This window comes from Benincasa hispida, chromosome 10 (assembly GCF_009727055.1).
Source record: "Benincasa hispida cultivar B227 chromosome 10, ASM972705v1, whole genome shotgun sequence".
Lineage (NCBI taxonomy): Eukaryota > Viridiplantae > Streptophyta > Magnoliopsida > Cucurbitales > Cucurbitaceae > Benincasa > Benincasa hispida.
Genome location: NC_052358.1, coordinates 29,694,527 through 29,710,075, shown reverse-complemented (window position 1 = coordinate 29,710,075; position 15,549 = coordinate 29,694,527). Strand labels below are relative to the sequence as shown.

Sequence of the window (15,549 nt, the reverse complement as noted above, 5' to 3'; positions counted from 1 at the left end):
TCATATATATAAAAGCATAATAAGAAAATAGGTCTAGAAATCTAGAGAATATAGAATAATAAGAAAGCAACACAAATTTTCATAAAGTCCAAGTAGAACCTTCCAAAGCTTAAAAGAACAAGAACAAAATGGGTCTAGACATTTAGAGAACATAAAGCACATATGAACTTTTATATTAAATATAGTTTTCTTAATTTTCTATATTATGTCTTTATTGTTATTATTTGAGAGCTACATTACAAAGTGATTACAATACCATGAGATTTCTAATAGTAAAGGACACAAAAGAGGCCAAAAAGACTTGTGATTCCTATAAGCAAACACCAAATCCAATATGTTCATTTGATTCAAAATGCTACAAGACATGAAGAAGTTCAAAATAATATGCTTTGTTCAAGAGACATTCAAATAATCTTTGAATGTCACTTTTCAGGAACATGTTTCCTAAGATTTTGCCATCATATGAGATGACAATGGTTTTTTCTTGATGAATCTTGCTTAATTATTCAGATCAAATCAATAAAACAGACGAAATACTGTTCATTTATTGCTGAAAATTTTATTATCCGTTCCTCATTAAAGAAAGTAGTTACATACAAAGACTACATACAAACATTTAAATGTAAAAGGATTATGTTCACATGAAATACAAATCACCTGTCATCGCATCCAGGTGATACCGAAACTTTAATCACAATGAAGGCAGCCTCACATTAACAAACAGCAATTATTGGCGTGGTCAAGTATGCCAGTATCGAACCGGGACTTACCGACTATGAGCAACGGCGACAAACTTTCATTACACAGGCATAACCAGCCCTGCATAAAGACAGTTACCAACTTTTAACAGGTGAAATCTAACCACATTAATACATGTTTGAGTTTACTCCGGTGAGAACCTTCAGAAAAAATCCAAATCCATTGAGCTAAGCACACCATCATCTTCCCAGTTTACGTTTTTGGTTGTTCCATCTTTTCCAGTAAGGTGAAGAGGTGATTCCAATGGTGGCGGGACCTTAGACAAAAAAGAAAGAAGCAGATGTTATGAACATCATCTCTCTTAATGGCTGATAAAGAGTTAAACATCGTTATGTTCTTTGAAAGATCATCGACAGCCAAGTTCGGTACAGTTTTTTTAAGCATCATAGCTGTTCCTTACAAGCAATAGGAGTTTCAAAAGTAGAGAGCATCCGTACCATACACCGGATTAGTGGCCAGTTAATTGATTGGAAAAAGGGGTGCTGTTTGATTTCATTTGCACCTGTACTTGATCCTAAACGTCTGGCGGGGTCTCTTTGTAGCAATGCATTGATCAACTGCCTTGCTGCAAGACTTACCTGAAAGAATGTTCAAATCAGTAGTAGATTTTTGGGGAAGCATGGAATTGGAAAACACCAGTTAAAAACCTCAAGTTTAATGCATTCAACAGGAATCAATTTCCAGCAATACCTTTTCATAGTGGTGAAATATCTAACAAGGATCCATAATTCCAACAAAATAATGGATATGCCCTTGAGTTGCTTGTTAGAGAAACATGGTACTTGATGAGGCTAGACAAAGCTCGGGCACTAGCCAGCGGATGATAAATAGGTATGGCTGATAGTAACAAGACCAATAACTATGGGCTGGTTGAGCCCCAGACATTGTTTAACCATTTAGGCAATGCCAGTTAGACTACTGTGTACACCAGCATTCTTCTTGTTGTTCGAAGACTCTTCTTTAGCAAGTTTATAAACCCCATCAAAAGTAACTTCACTTGCTTGTTTAAAATGATTTAAAATCTACTAGGTGAACACCGAATGTGAATAAAAACTGAACTCTTTTTTAAACTAAATATTGCTCAAAATCTACTAAGTAACTTCACTTGCTTGTTTAACCGTACATATACTGATTGATAATTTATACTGATTTCTTATCAATGTCTAGCTTCAAATTGTTTCTTAAATGAGATGTCATTGTGCTAATGTTACTTAGAGAAGATGGTTACCCCCCACCATATTTTTATACTTACGTTGTGTTAGGTACTTAAGTACCACATTGGTCATCCACTTAAATACCACATTGGGAGAGTCAAGCCACTTGAGTACCATATTGGTCATCCATTCTAACCAATGTGGGACAAAAGCATCCCATACTACCTTAGTTCCTAACACGTTGATTGAAGTTGATAACAATTCAAGCCTTCTTGTGGCAAGTAATATCTCAGAGTGATTTATTCTTTACCTGAATGCTACTTGGGAAGGTGAGATCTTTGTGCAAGATGTTACCAAAAGTCTTCTGCCTGTTCTTTCCCCTGAAAGGTGTGCGACCATAAAGCATCTCATACAACAATATACCTGGATCCCAGACACAACCATTTTAAGTCTTGAATTAGAAAAGCATCACCAAACACCTGATAGTAAAATAAGCAGAGAAGAAGTCTATCCAACAAAAATAGAAATGGAGAATAAATAATTTGATGATATAAATATGGGAACGAGTAGTGAACTAACTAGAACATTTTTTTATTTTATTTATGAAGGAAATATACGAATAGCTACAATTTACAACCAAATCAATTGCAAGGCTTATCTTAAAAACTAGGAATTAACAAGAACATATTTATGTAACATGATCAGTGATGTTTACAACTTTCAGTTGTCATAAATATATATCCAAGGGAATATTGTGGCGTTGGTAGTTTCATCAAAATGATTGAGTCATTACAGTGCCATATTCACAATTTTGCTTATAGAGAAAATTAGAAAGGGGAAGTGCAAAGAGAAATAGGCAAGTAATCTTGATAAGTTCACCATCATCTTACCAAGAGCCCACCAATCGATAGAGCTGCTGTGGCCTTCCCCTGTTATAATTTCCTGCAATTGATGTACCAATAAGGACTTGAGAAGAAGTAATCGATGAAATCATCATCATCTTATATGTTTCCTTAGTTGAAGATGCAATCTAAAAACTACTATCATGCGCTGTTCCAAAAGCTATACAAGAAAGAATGCATTTTCCATAATTCTCTTTCAAATTTGAGGAAAAGCCAATCCAAATCATGGATTGCCAAGACCAAATTATAAAGACTTCCGTAACTAGTCTTTAGAGACTGAATTACTTCTGTTTCCTAGTGTTCCACATCATTCAAAATATGCCTTATTTTACAAATTAATCCAATAAAATTAGTGTAAAGTAGCTATAACTGGGGATTCACCATACAGGAGCTATATACTCTTCAGTTCCAACAAAAGAATTTGATTGCGTGATCGGCTCTGCAACAAATACTGGTGGTGGTTGACTTCGAGATCTCCTTCTACCTTGAGGCAATGGATACTTCACAATCTAAAATTCAACGAAAACAATCAGAATTAGTGGCATCTACAAATAGTAGATGGAATTTTAGAAAATGTCATTTGAATGGAAGTTTACTCGAGTGTAGACCACATGACATGACTAGCAAGTCAGTATATCTATATCTGATGCCAATAAAATTTCCATGGTCAACTAGCATAATGCATGAGATACCTTGGTTTTTCATGGCTCCATCTTCAATAAGCTCAAAATGACAGTAAAATGCCAGGTACTAGATCGGGCGGGGAAGCATTTAGGATGATAGAGCAGCTCATGGACCAGAATCCTCATAATTAGTTTTTTTCTCATCTCCAAGTTGGAGAACTATGCACTCCTCTCGTGTTACACTTACATTTACTAATATGTCTAGTAGAGTTTCTATTCGGAAAAGCCCAACTACTTAATTAGCCTATTTTACACCCTTCCAAAGTTCCACTGCCTCCAACCTATGGATATGGCATGCCCCAGAGTAGTTTGATGTACTATTGTCATGAATGGAATGATGCATGGCTTAAGGCTTGTTTCATATAATCAACACCATTTCCTAACTTAAAAATATGAAAATCTAGGATATGATTCAATAAGAAGTGGTCTTAAGATGGTTGTATAAGAAATTGGGATGCACCTGCGGTTTGCAGGATGTCACAAGTGATAAATCGAAGTCGGCAAGTGTAATATGCCCATCCTTCTGGAGAAGAATATTTTCAGGCTTCAGATCCCGGTAAATGATTCCTGCATAAAATCATAAGGGAAATTGAATGCCTTTCTCAAATAAACAATGCAGTTTATCTTGTCGGACAGTATACCTTTCATGTGATGAGTAATGAGATTAACTAGTATTCAATTACAGTAAATCTATGTTTTAATTCTCGTGTGAGTAACGTGGAGATTATTCCCAAGCCCTTTACCAGAATTATTTGGAGTTCTAAATTGCCCAAAATGGTAAATGCTAGCAAAAAAATTCGGCAAAAGCATCCTAGGTCCAGTTTCTCTTAGCTGCAGACTTGGAATGAAAGAAAAGATGAGGATCTTTTAGGGTGTCTTTAGGGACCATAGGAAGTCAAGGAGAATATTTTCTTCTTGGCCTAAAAATCAAGAGAAGCACTGAACTACTCAATGATTTTTGTGATTATTCATATCAATTGAAGATGGTTTCCTTTTCCTTTCCAATCTTTATTAGTGATTGAATTTGGTTGGGCATCCTGTCCTTTCCATCTCTTTCAATTCTCCTCCCATCTTAATGAAATGTTTCCTTGACACCCAAAAGAAAAACGGTTTGGGATTGATGAGGGAAATTCATGAATCTTTAAATCTGTGTCATCTTTATAAATGAAATCAAAATGTTCTTGAATAGTGATAATTCTAATTAGATACTCAGAAAACCCTACTGTAAGTTGATGTTATTCTCAGACAACTGCACTCAAAGCTTCAGAAGAGTAGGAAGAAATATGGTATGTATGTCAGATGAGATCGAATAAACTGAAAGATCAATGTTACCTAGACAATGAAGATATTCCAAGCCAATGACGACCTCTGCAGCATAGAACCTGAATATGAGAATGGGGCATAACAAGTCGAGAGTGTGAACATGGCTTGGATGAAATAAGCATATTGCTAACCTGAGCTAACATAAATTATTTATCCATGATTAAAAAGACAAATTAATTCATATTTTTATGTAACTTTTGTTAAAGTTTCGTCCTCATCAATTTTGTCTGCATCATATTCACAAACTAGTTTAGACTCCAATAGGAAGAAAGAATGAAAATGGTCTGCTATTGATTCAATACCTGATTTTGCTTTTTTCCCTATTTTATAGCACAAGAGCTCCTTCAAGCAATTAGGTTAAAATCATAACGGATGTTCATAGTTCCTTTCGCTGATGAGCTTAATATAGCACTCAACTTCCAAAAATTGTAGAGTCGAGTGATAATCCAGATTCCTAACTTGCTAAATGAAAAATTTTACAAATTTTTGGTGTTAATAAAAGAAGGATACCTTGCAGAATCCTCTTTAAACATTTTCATGGGTTGCTTATCAAGCAATGCGAATAACTCCCCACCAGGGCAGAAGTCTGTTATCAAACAAACGTGTGTAGGGGTCTGGAAAAAAACACACAAATAACGTCATCCACGAAATCTGTCTCAAGGGAGTCAGATAACACATGACATACAGAATATTTCCATATGGGAATGGCTCTTAACATTATAATAAGCTGTGTGAGTTTGAACCAGACCCTTTTTGCAATTGTCAAGGCATGCATCGTTGTGGCACATTCACAGTTAGAATTCTAGTTAAAATTCATAAGCATTCCATATTTGTAAAAATGAGCAGGACTAGTTCTAAAGTGAACATATAGAATTAATATGGAAAATGGAGATGAAATAAGATATGTTTGAACCTCAAATGAAGTGTATAGTGTTGGAAGAAAAGGATGATCCAAAAGCGCAATGATTTGCCTTTCAATGCATGCTCTGTGGACCTTCAGAGAAACAATTAATCACAAATTACTCTTCAAAGTTCAAACAAGGTGATCAGATGTAGTTACATAACTAGTAGGTGCATTTGTTCAAAACCCTGTGATATTTTACTGAAGCATCTGTAACAGTCTGCCCAATTTTCAGAAAATTGATATTCATACATGTAGTTGTAGATATGTTTATGAGGAAAGTCTCTTTTAATCTTATGTCTCGGTTATTTGAGACACATAAAGTATTCAGGCAATCATGAACTCTACCAAGCTTTTGACGAGCGTTGAAGAAGGCATAAGCTAACAAAAATTGTTTTCTTACAATCCACGCTATGACTGGAAGCAAGTTTATGAAGCAGAAATGTGGGGGTATTATAGTAATCAAACCATGGTTTTTTTATAAGACCTTGTTTCGATTCAAAAGTGCTGATTTCTCCATTGCTTTCAAGGCATAAAGTTCGCTTGTACCTAGAAGTTCCACCAGATGAACACTGCAGCAAATATGCTGCATAAGTTATCAGAGCAGGTGCAAAATTAACAAGGCTTGATGAAACCACAAATTACAAAATTTCCAAAAGGAACAAGATGGTATAACTTCTAGAAAGTATCCAAAAAAAATGGCAGGGAACAGTTTGTCAGCTAAAAGGAAAGGTCCAAATAGCAGCGTCCAAGCCCCAGATAGACTGAAAAGATATGATGGCCTTACTTCTCAAAGGCTGATACTGTGTGGTTCTTCAGGTATATTTTCTTCCTCCTTTTTTTTTTAAATTAAAGGAGTTATCTAAATGCAAATTTGTTCGCTTCAAATATTTTTTTATTGCTTATCAATTTCATTTATCGAATATTGGTTTCATGGTAGCAAATAGTATGACTACAATAGAAGTGTTAATTGTTACATAATTGCAGTAAAATATGCAATTCAAATAATTAGTAAAAAAACTTATAATAAATGTAAAGCATAAAGAGATTGAGATAATTTTAGCTATTCATATGGAATCAATTTCATTTGAATTATTTATATAAAAAAAGTAAAAAAGAAATAATCATGTACAATGCATGGTAATAGACTATTACACTACATTACCTGCCAGTGTCTCCACAACCCAGTGGTTTAATAGGCTTAAAATGTTGGAGTCCAATTTTTTCACCACGTCGGATAATCTACAAAATAATAATAATTAAATAAATAAATAAAATTTTCAAGAAGGAAACCTTAGCAAGAAGCAAAAACCAGTGAAAATATTTCTAGAAACAGCGTCAAGATACCACAATTGCCTCATCTACTTTTGTGGACGATAAGTCCCACCCTAATGAGAGAGGGAATCTATTCAGCTAGTTGTAAAATTTATGGATGAATTTAAAACTTCTTCAAGCCAAGAATTAGGAAGAATGAGGAAGCTAGGAGCAATATATCTTCTGGTGATTCAGAGTTATTACATTAAAGGATTTAGAAGTTTATAACACAAAAGTGTGAAGTTGAGAAGAACTTTGGAAGCAACACGAAAATTGTCGAGAAAGTTCGGTCATCATAACAAGAAAAGAAATGAGTAGTGGCGAAAGGTCAACAATTTTGCAAAGATTATAAAAGAATACAATTTTGCATACCTTCTGTATAGCAGTCCAAGAAGAACTATGCTTCTTGTGAGGCCTTGGGAAGACTGGTTGAGAGTGAATTGCCCACAAATCTTCTGGTCTCTGAAACAGGAGCAGTTGGATAATTAAATTACATCATCTATTTTTTAGCAATCAAAATTAAAAACCCAACAATGTACATATCTTGTGAAAGGTTTTTATTTAAGGAAGAAATCATTTAATTGATAAATAAAATAAATGAGTCGAAACTCCAAACACCCATTGGTGAATTACATCAGAGTTCTCCAATTGGAGATTAGATAATACGTCTAAAATGAACAAAATGTTGCCGTGAAAAGTGAAAGGTTAGATATGTCTATTCTCTGTAGCTCTACCTTGAGGAAACATTTAGCATGTTATAAAATTGATGCCATAAAATTGATTCATAATTGACGATTTTATATAATGAAAGAACCATGCTTTTGATAAACAAGAACATCAGCTCTAGAAGGATTGGTAGATTTTTTGGTACACTCAACTCTAGATTGACAATCTGTTGTAATTTAAATTATAAAGATGAAATAATTTATTAAATTCAAAATAATATATTGGCCTGCATTCATTCTTACGTTAAACAAAAGTTGATTATGTATTAATTTTATTTTTTCTAGATTTGATCTAAGATCAAATCAAATTAAATTTTGAAACTAGATTACACTCCCAATTCCTATACTATATCATATGTGTACATATTAAACAATTTTAAATCTTCTCATTTATCCGATCTACCTTGTGCCTAACAATATTTGAATAAAGATTTTAAAATTTTCATATTCATACCTTGATTACCAAAATAAGATTTAAAACCATATATATGTGTGTGTATATATATATAGCATTAAGTAGGTAATCAAACCTATCAAAATTAAAATAAAAAATATTAATTTTTAATTATTAACTAATTGATAAAAATTAAAAAATAATAATAATATTTTAGTTCAAATTAATATTTGAAATTCAGGTAATTAAATCTATCTAAATAAATATAAAAATTAATATCATTTTAGTTACTAGACTATTAGGATGGTTAAAAAAATAGAAAAAAATAATATTTTGGTTTAAATTTATTTTTTTAGTACAACTGGGATGGGGGATCAAACCTCCAGGAGAGTAAGACCTGCCAATTATCATTGACCTAAGCTCACCCAATTAAAAGTGGGTAATCAAATTGATCCTAATAAAAAATATATTTTTTTAAATTATTAAAAATTTAAGTCTATAAAAAAAAATAATAGTTTGGTTTAAATTAATGTATGAGATCGTAAAATAATAATAATAATAATAAAGGTTGCTTTCAAATATAGAAAAATGAACCAAAATATTTACAAAATATAACAAATTTCATAATCTATCTATGTCTATCAGTAACATTGATAGGCACCAATAGAAGTCTATCAATATCTATCATTGATAGATTCTGAAATTTTGCTAAGGTTAAATGATTGTGTTAGTAACCACAAAATCTATGTTTAAATCCCCATACTCCTAATTGTACTAAAAGAAAATAATATATATTAAATATGATAAAACTAAATGTCACGTAATAATTTGTTTCATTTTTTTCTAAATGAAAATTCAAGAAGTAAGAGAAAAGAAAAATAGTTAGTTCACATTGATGGAGTTTAACATAATGTAACTCACATTTAGATGCGTAGAAAAGAAAAAGTAAAAAGAAGATTCGGTATTTTGTAGCGGTAAAGAAATTAGTTAGTTCTGTCAAATTCAAACATAGAGCAAAAGAAATACCTTACCAAGTTGGCATCAGGAAGTTCACGGACAGCCTCATCAACATTCTCTGCAGTGGCTTTAACCTAATAATAGGAATAGAACAAACAAATACTCAAAAATTATCAAATGCTGATAATCGATGTGTAAACTAAATACACAAAAAGAATTGAACTTATGACTTAAGAAAATAATAAAAATAAAAATAAAATTATACCAGCTTGGCACTTTGCATCTCTGCCGTCTCAGAAAGGCGGTTTTGCAAAGGTTCCACATGACCACTTCCATCTAGTTGTACACCAATAAAATACTGAAGCTCTCCCTATACAAATAAAATGGGACTTAGAAGAAAATGTTAATTGGAATAGAAGTTGCAACATGACAATGTGAAATTCAAGTATCAAATGATGATTCAGAAGAAGGTTCTGAAAGTTACCGTTTCATCACGCATTGGTTGCAAGTGGAATAAATTCCAGAACTTTTTACCTATAATTCATAAAATCAGGTACTTCTACAAACTGCTGCTAAATGATGTAATGCAAAAGGTTTCAAAGTTCAAATCTTCTACATGGAAATGCAGAATATAAAATTTAAATCAGATCATTGAAACTAACTCCGAGATCTGAAGTAACATTGACAAGTAAAACTCATTACAGTTGATTCATCATCATACCATCACAGCATCAGCTTACCAGTCTTGGTATAGTTGATCAACTGAACAGTTATTTCTCTTTGTTCCCTAATTGCATCCCTTATCTTTGAGACAGTTTCTTGATCCGTTTCAGGTCCTTGAAGAAACCTGTGGGATAAATGGGAAATGTACTACATTTATTGTGAAATAAAACTTTTCTGCTAAAGTTCATTTGAAAGTTTGACGCTAAGTTAATCAGACAAGATTGTAGTAAGAACAAAGTAACTAGATAATGTGGTCAAATTGTTCCCAGCTGGTTCTATATTTAAGCATATTATTCATCTTGAAAATTATGTAGTTTTTTTTAATACTCACGTCGAGCAAGATACAGAATGATAACTTTCAAAACCCCAAAGAGGGGGAAAGAGAAATAAAGGATGGCATGAAAAAGTATATAAAGATTAAGTGAAACTTAGAGGGCCTTTGATTTAAAGTAGAAAATAAACATAGAAAAATATTTTTTATTCTTAAAAAAAAAGGGAAAAAAGGGACAAAGATGTGATGATGTCCCTACCGACAGTTTCGTCCCAAAATTTCCTCACGTGTATATTCCGTCAATTCAAGAAAGCTGTCAGATGCAAATATCTGCATAAAAGAGTAGAGTTAACTTTTAGGAGCATTGCACATTATCTACTGCACTAAGCAGAAACCTAAGATTCCTTATTTGCAAGTTTTTTTACACTATGCAGTTTAAACATGACCAAAGATTATGCGAAAACTTTCTAGTTTGTTGTGACTAAGAAAGATAATGGTTTAGTTAGTCAAAGATGCACTATGTTAGCAGCAGTTCATATCAAATAAATATTTGTTGAGTGCAAATCATGAGATATGATTTCTAAGTTAGAAGGGAAAGTTTTACAAGATCCATCTAGTCATTTTCAAGACTGATTAATTTTTCTCAATATGATTCATAAAATATTTGGTTTTAGTTACAATTGCGCCAGAGGGAATAACAAAATACTAGAGATACATTATGAACTAACTTTTGTTTTTCTACAAGTACCTGAATATTCTTCCACATCTATGATTAACCAATTCATGTTTAGTCAACGCTATCAGATCCAGTTTAACTATAACCTCTCGTACAGTAAGAGAAAATGGTCTTACAATTGGATTATCAGGAAGCCTTGGATCAGTAATGACAAAATTTTTCTCAATTCGCTCCAATGTGGTAGCTAAATCAATTCCTTGGCGAATATCCTTTTCTCTTTCAGCACGGTCCCAACTATCAGTCCGTTCTATTTCGTCGGTCATCAAAATTTCTGGTTCAAAGGCTGTTACTTCAAGCTTCCTTGAACTGCTTAGAGATTTCCCTTTGAAACTGCAATATAACATAACAAAGAACATCCTGAAATCAATACTACAAAGTGATAATTACAAATGATATTAACCAACCATTTAGTCCGTGTAGTTATGAAATAAATAACTACATGATGGTTCCAAAGGAATTAAATATTCAACTGCCAACATTGGCATCAACACAGTGAAACAGTCAACAATCCTGTACGAATATCTCACCCCACTAAAGAAACTCGACTTGATAACCTAGGTTTCTTGCCTAACCCATCATCTCTGAGGTCCTGTTGAGGAGTTTGTCTACCCGGTGTAGCACTTGCAGCTTCAACCGACTTTGGAAGAACATAATCAAGATTGAACTTTTCCAAATCTTCTTTTTTTCTGGTAGTGTCATGACTCATAGCTCGATTAGATCGAGGATTCTTCACGGTCTGAACAACCTCTGTGATGGAATCCATTGCCTTTTCCTTCTGGCGAGCTGAAACATCAAGAGTGAAAATTAGAGGTGAAGGTAACATCACATTCCATAGAAATTTGGAAGATCAGTTACCATCATAGCGGATTAAAGACTTCGGCAACCCGTTCGGTCGTAATGCTTTATCATTTATGCCTTCTGTGTACTTGCTTACTTCTACCTGCATTCTGCCAAAGAAAATACCATTCTTCAATTTCTTAGTTCATCACAGTTTGTTGCACTCAGAATCTTGTGGTCATGCATGATTTTCCCTATTCACTTTGTAATTTCATAGAATACAATTATTCGAATTCATGCACAGCAAAAGCATAGGCATGATCCCTAACAGTTTGAGACAAAATACTTTCATGGCATGACGGCACAGGAGCAGTAACCAAGAAAGCTTGAAAAACAAACAAACTTAGACTACTGTTTTCTAATTTTTGCAGAAAAACACAAGGTCAGTTAATCCAAACTTTAAACAGGGAATGCCCATGAAGAATACACAGCACCATTAAACCAAGGGAGAACACAATGCAACCAAGAAAGTCCCGGTCATTTTCTAGCATGAATCATCAAAGTTAAATGTTCGTGCAAAAGTAGCATTTAGCAAAAGATGAATCAAAAGAGGAAGAAGAAATCAAACCCAATAAATTTGATAGTATTGCCATTGTCATCCTTGATAGGCGTGACTGTCAGAAGATTCCAGAAAGGAGTGCCATTCTTCTTGTAGTTCAAAAGCCTCCCGCAGTAGCTTTTGCCGTTTTTCACTGCATATCGAATTTTGTCAACTTCTTTCTGGTCCGTCTCTGGTCCCTGAAGAAAACGGCTGCCACCCAGAAAAACAAAAAACACCAACAGTTCGTCATTACCGAAGTATGAAATGAAGAGCGTCGCTGCAAGTCAACTTTCATTTTATTGTGCCCCATTTGAAATTCAGCCATCTTGGATGATACGCAATGCATATAGCATTACACCCAAAATTTGGAAAACTGGTAATTTGACCAGCATCCACACTACCCAGCTGGTGCTCCATCAAAAATCTAGATATAGCATTATAGCAATGTAGTACATCCAAGCATAAGGCATCTGGGTATTCCAAATTACGTCTGCAATTAAACTTTTGAGGATTCTTTTGGAAGATCTAAAACTCTTTCTGTGCTTCTTTCGAACCATTCCATGACTAGCTTGTTTAAATTTTAAACTGTAATATCAGGACCCCTCTTTTGGGTCTCTGTTAGTTTATTATTCATTAAATGGAAACTACATATGGAATCTCATTTGACTTTGAATAATTCCCACATAATAAGAAGTCAATCACCCACTAAATAAAGAAGCAAAATTTTGTTTTTTGTTTTTTTAATTAAAAAAAGGGAAAAAGAAAAAGAAAAAGGTTTTAGAAGGAAATACTAGTCTCTACACTTTGCTGTTCAGAGAGGAGGCAACATGGGTTAACGTTTTCTGAAAATAAATAAATAACTCATTATAAATGAACATCTTTATGGGGTATCTTTTTTGCCCTCTACTGTTTGACCCAGAATTGTACTTATGCCTCTATGTATCATACAGCTTTTACACCAAAAAGATTCGTTCTTTTATTTTCTCTTCTCTTCTTTTTCAATAAGCTTAGTGAATTCATCTTACCAGTTCCTTCCAATGACCTCCTCTGAAGCATAACCAGTCATGCCAAAGAAGCCACTGCTCGCATACACGATGGGGCAGTCTGGTTTGGTGGCATCAGAGACTACAAATGTCTGTTCCAAAGAAGCCAAAGCATCCTTCAACTCTTGTGATACCCTTGGGAAAACTCCAGAGGTTTCATTGCCAAAGCTTGATGTTCTTCCTGTGTCACTGATTTTCTCTGATGATCTTTTGCTGCCCCCTCCTTCCCCTGATGCTCTCCCCACGATGGCCTTGAAACTGCCTTCTTCCACGTTTGTCTCCACCACCAGTCCCCACTCCGCCGCCCTTTCTGCTATGTTTGCTTCTGTTGATGTTGCCCGTTTGGAAGAAGATTGCCAGCTTTTTCTGTCTTCTGATTCATTTCCAGGAGTGTTTGTTGTGTTTGATTCTCTGTCAAATGCCATCCATTTATCGGTAGGCTTGTTGCTGCTCATACCTCGCTTGTCCTCCATTCTCAATGTCTCTTTTTAGTTTGTGAACAGAACAGCCTACCAAGAAATGTCAAATTAATATTGGGACGTGACCAAAATTTCTAAGTTTTAAGATACTCAAAAAAACTGAGAAATCTGACACAATCTTAGAGGTCATAAAAAGAACTTGACAATGGAAAAGCATAGGAAAGCCAAGTACAAAAGAGACAAGCAAATGAAAACAGAGAGAAGAATTCATCTTCCCAACAAACCAACCAAGCAAAGCTCAACACAAATACAGAAAATGCAGAAGAGGGCTGCTGACAATCATAAAGCAGAAGGCAATACCTGCATGATTCAATTATACGGAAAAAAAGAAAAACAGAGTGAAGCACCCACTTTGAAGTAGTGAAGTAAGCAGAAGCTTCCACAAATGGGAATTTTGTACAATTCAGAACCTTTCAAGTCAATTCTGAAAACCCAGAAACCGTTTCTGGCTTTTCAGGGTGAAATTTCAGACCCAAAAGCTCTCTGAGGACTTTGATCGAACAGGTGGTGTGCAGAAGGGATGACAGTTGAAGATAAAGTCCCCATTTGCCAATAAATATGCCTCCCACCCAACCGTATTGCATACCCCATGTAAAATGGAGCAAATCCCATGATGACCGTTGATTTAGGCTCGGTTTATCCATAGTCTTGTCTCTTTATCAGATTTTCCCACGAGAGAAACAAATAAAATAAAGTAAAATAAAGCGAAAGATTTGGCAGGAAGACATATGAGGTCACAGAGGCTCCAGGACCGCATGAAACAAGTTTCTCCACGTACTAATCTTTGAAAATTGAACCCACAGTTTCTTGATTGCTATAAAGCTAGCAGCTTTGCTTAGCTTTTTCGTTGCTTGGACTTCGATGATGTTCTTAGACGTGTTTCTCATTGTTGTTTATACGATAAAACAAAAGGCATTACTTCAAAAATATCTTGAGTGAATTAATTATTGAAAATTTGTCATTTGTGAAGAGGTTTACACGTAGTATTATTAAAAAGGTTTGAAAAACTTTTTTGGTTACATGAAAATGGGTGACAATTAGTTCCACTACTTTCAAGTTTTAACTATTTATGGCCCATTTGTTAATCATTTCGATTTTGTTTGGTAACCATTTTGTTTTCGTTTTTATTTTTTAAAATTAAGTCTATGGACACTACTTTTACTTTCAAATTCCTCGTTTGTTATCTAACTTTCATAAATAATTTAAAAAACCAAACCAAATTTTGAGAACTAAAAAAAACTTTTAAAAAGTTGTTATTATTTTTGGAATTTGGTTAAGAATTCAACCATTGTACTTAAAAAGATACAAATTTTGTAAGAATTGTAGATGAAATAGACTTAATTTTTAAAAAATAAAAAAAAACAAATGGTTATCAAACGGGGCTTTCGTTTTTATTTTTAGTTTTAAAAATTAAGTTTATTTCCTCTCATTTCTTACAATTGTTTGCATTTTTCTTAAGTACAATGGTTTAATTCCTAGTCAAATTCCAAAAACAAAATGAAGTTTTTAAAAGTTACTTTTTTAATTTTCAAAATTTGGCTAGGTTGATAACAAAAAAAAAGAAGTTTGGAGGCGGAAGTAGTGTCTATAGGCTTAATTTTAAAAGACAAAAACAAAAAATCAAATGATTACCAAACATGGTTTTAGTATCTGAACTTCAATAAGTAACAATTTAGTTTCTATATTTTGAAATTTGTAACGATTTAATCTCTATTATAAAAAATCTTGTCAAAATTAAGTATCAATTTTATTACGTAATAACTTATTATTTAAAACTTATACAAAAATCTGATCTCAAATCCGTTTA

The 15,549-nt window shown here is 33.6% G+C and overlaps 1 protein-coding gene across 4 annotated transcripts; it reads right to left on the bottom strand.

Moving 5' to 3' along the window:
- Positions 1–518: 518 nt before the first annotated feature.
- Positions 519–14,527, bottom strand: LOC120089300 (phototropin-2). 4 transcript variants are annotated; one of them, XM_039046733.1, is made up of 24 exons: positions 14,094–14,520; positions 13,246–13,772; positions 12,248–12,430; positions 11,698–11,789; positions 11,370–11,625; positions 10,959–11,172; positions 10,366–10,436; positions 9,853–9,959; positions 9,597–9,646; positions 9,378–9,482; positions 9,187–9,246; positions 7,409–7,498; positions 6,888–6,964; positions 6,210–6,294; positions 5,735–5,815; positions 5,332–5,435; positions 4,831–4,880; positions 3,959–4,065; positions 3,202–3,324; positions 2,804–2,855; positions 2,224–2,336; positions 1,197–1,337; positions 900–1,015; positions 519–819 (listed from the first exon to the last, which is right to left on the bottom strand). In XM_039046733.1, exons 2-23 carry the CDS (start codon positions 13,734–13,736, stop codon positions 902–904), a joined length of 2,766 nt encoding a protein of 921 aa, XP_038902661.1. In that variant the 5' UTR covers positions 13,737–13,772; positions 14,094–14,520; the 3' UTR covers positions 519–819; positions 900–901. The 4 variants fall into 4 exon arrangements, with proteins under 4 accessions (XP_038902661.1, XP_038902659.1, XP_038902660.1 ...); XM_039046731.1 differs by having other exon boundaries at positions 14,043–14,518; XM_039046732.1 differs by having other exon boundaries at positions 519–1,015; positions 14,043–14,521.
- Between the last annotated feature and the right edge of the window lie 1,022 nt (positions 14,528–15,549).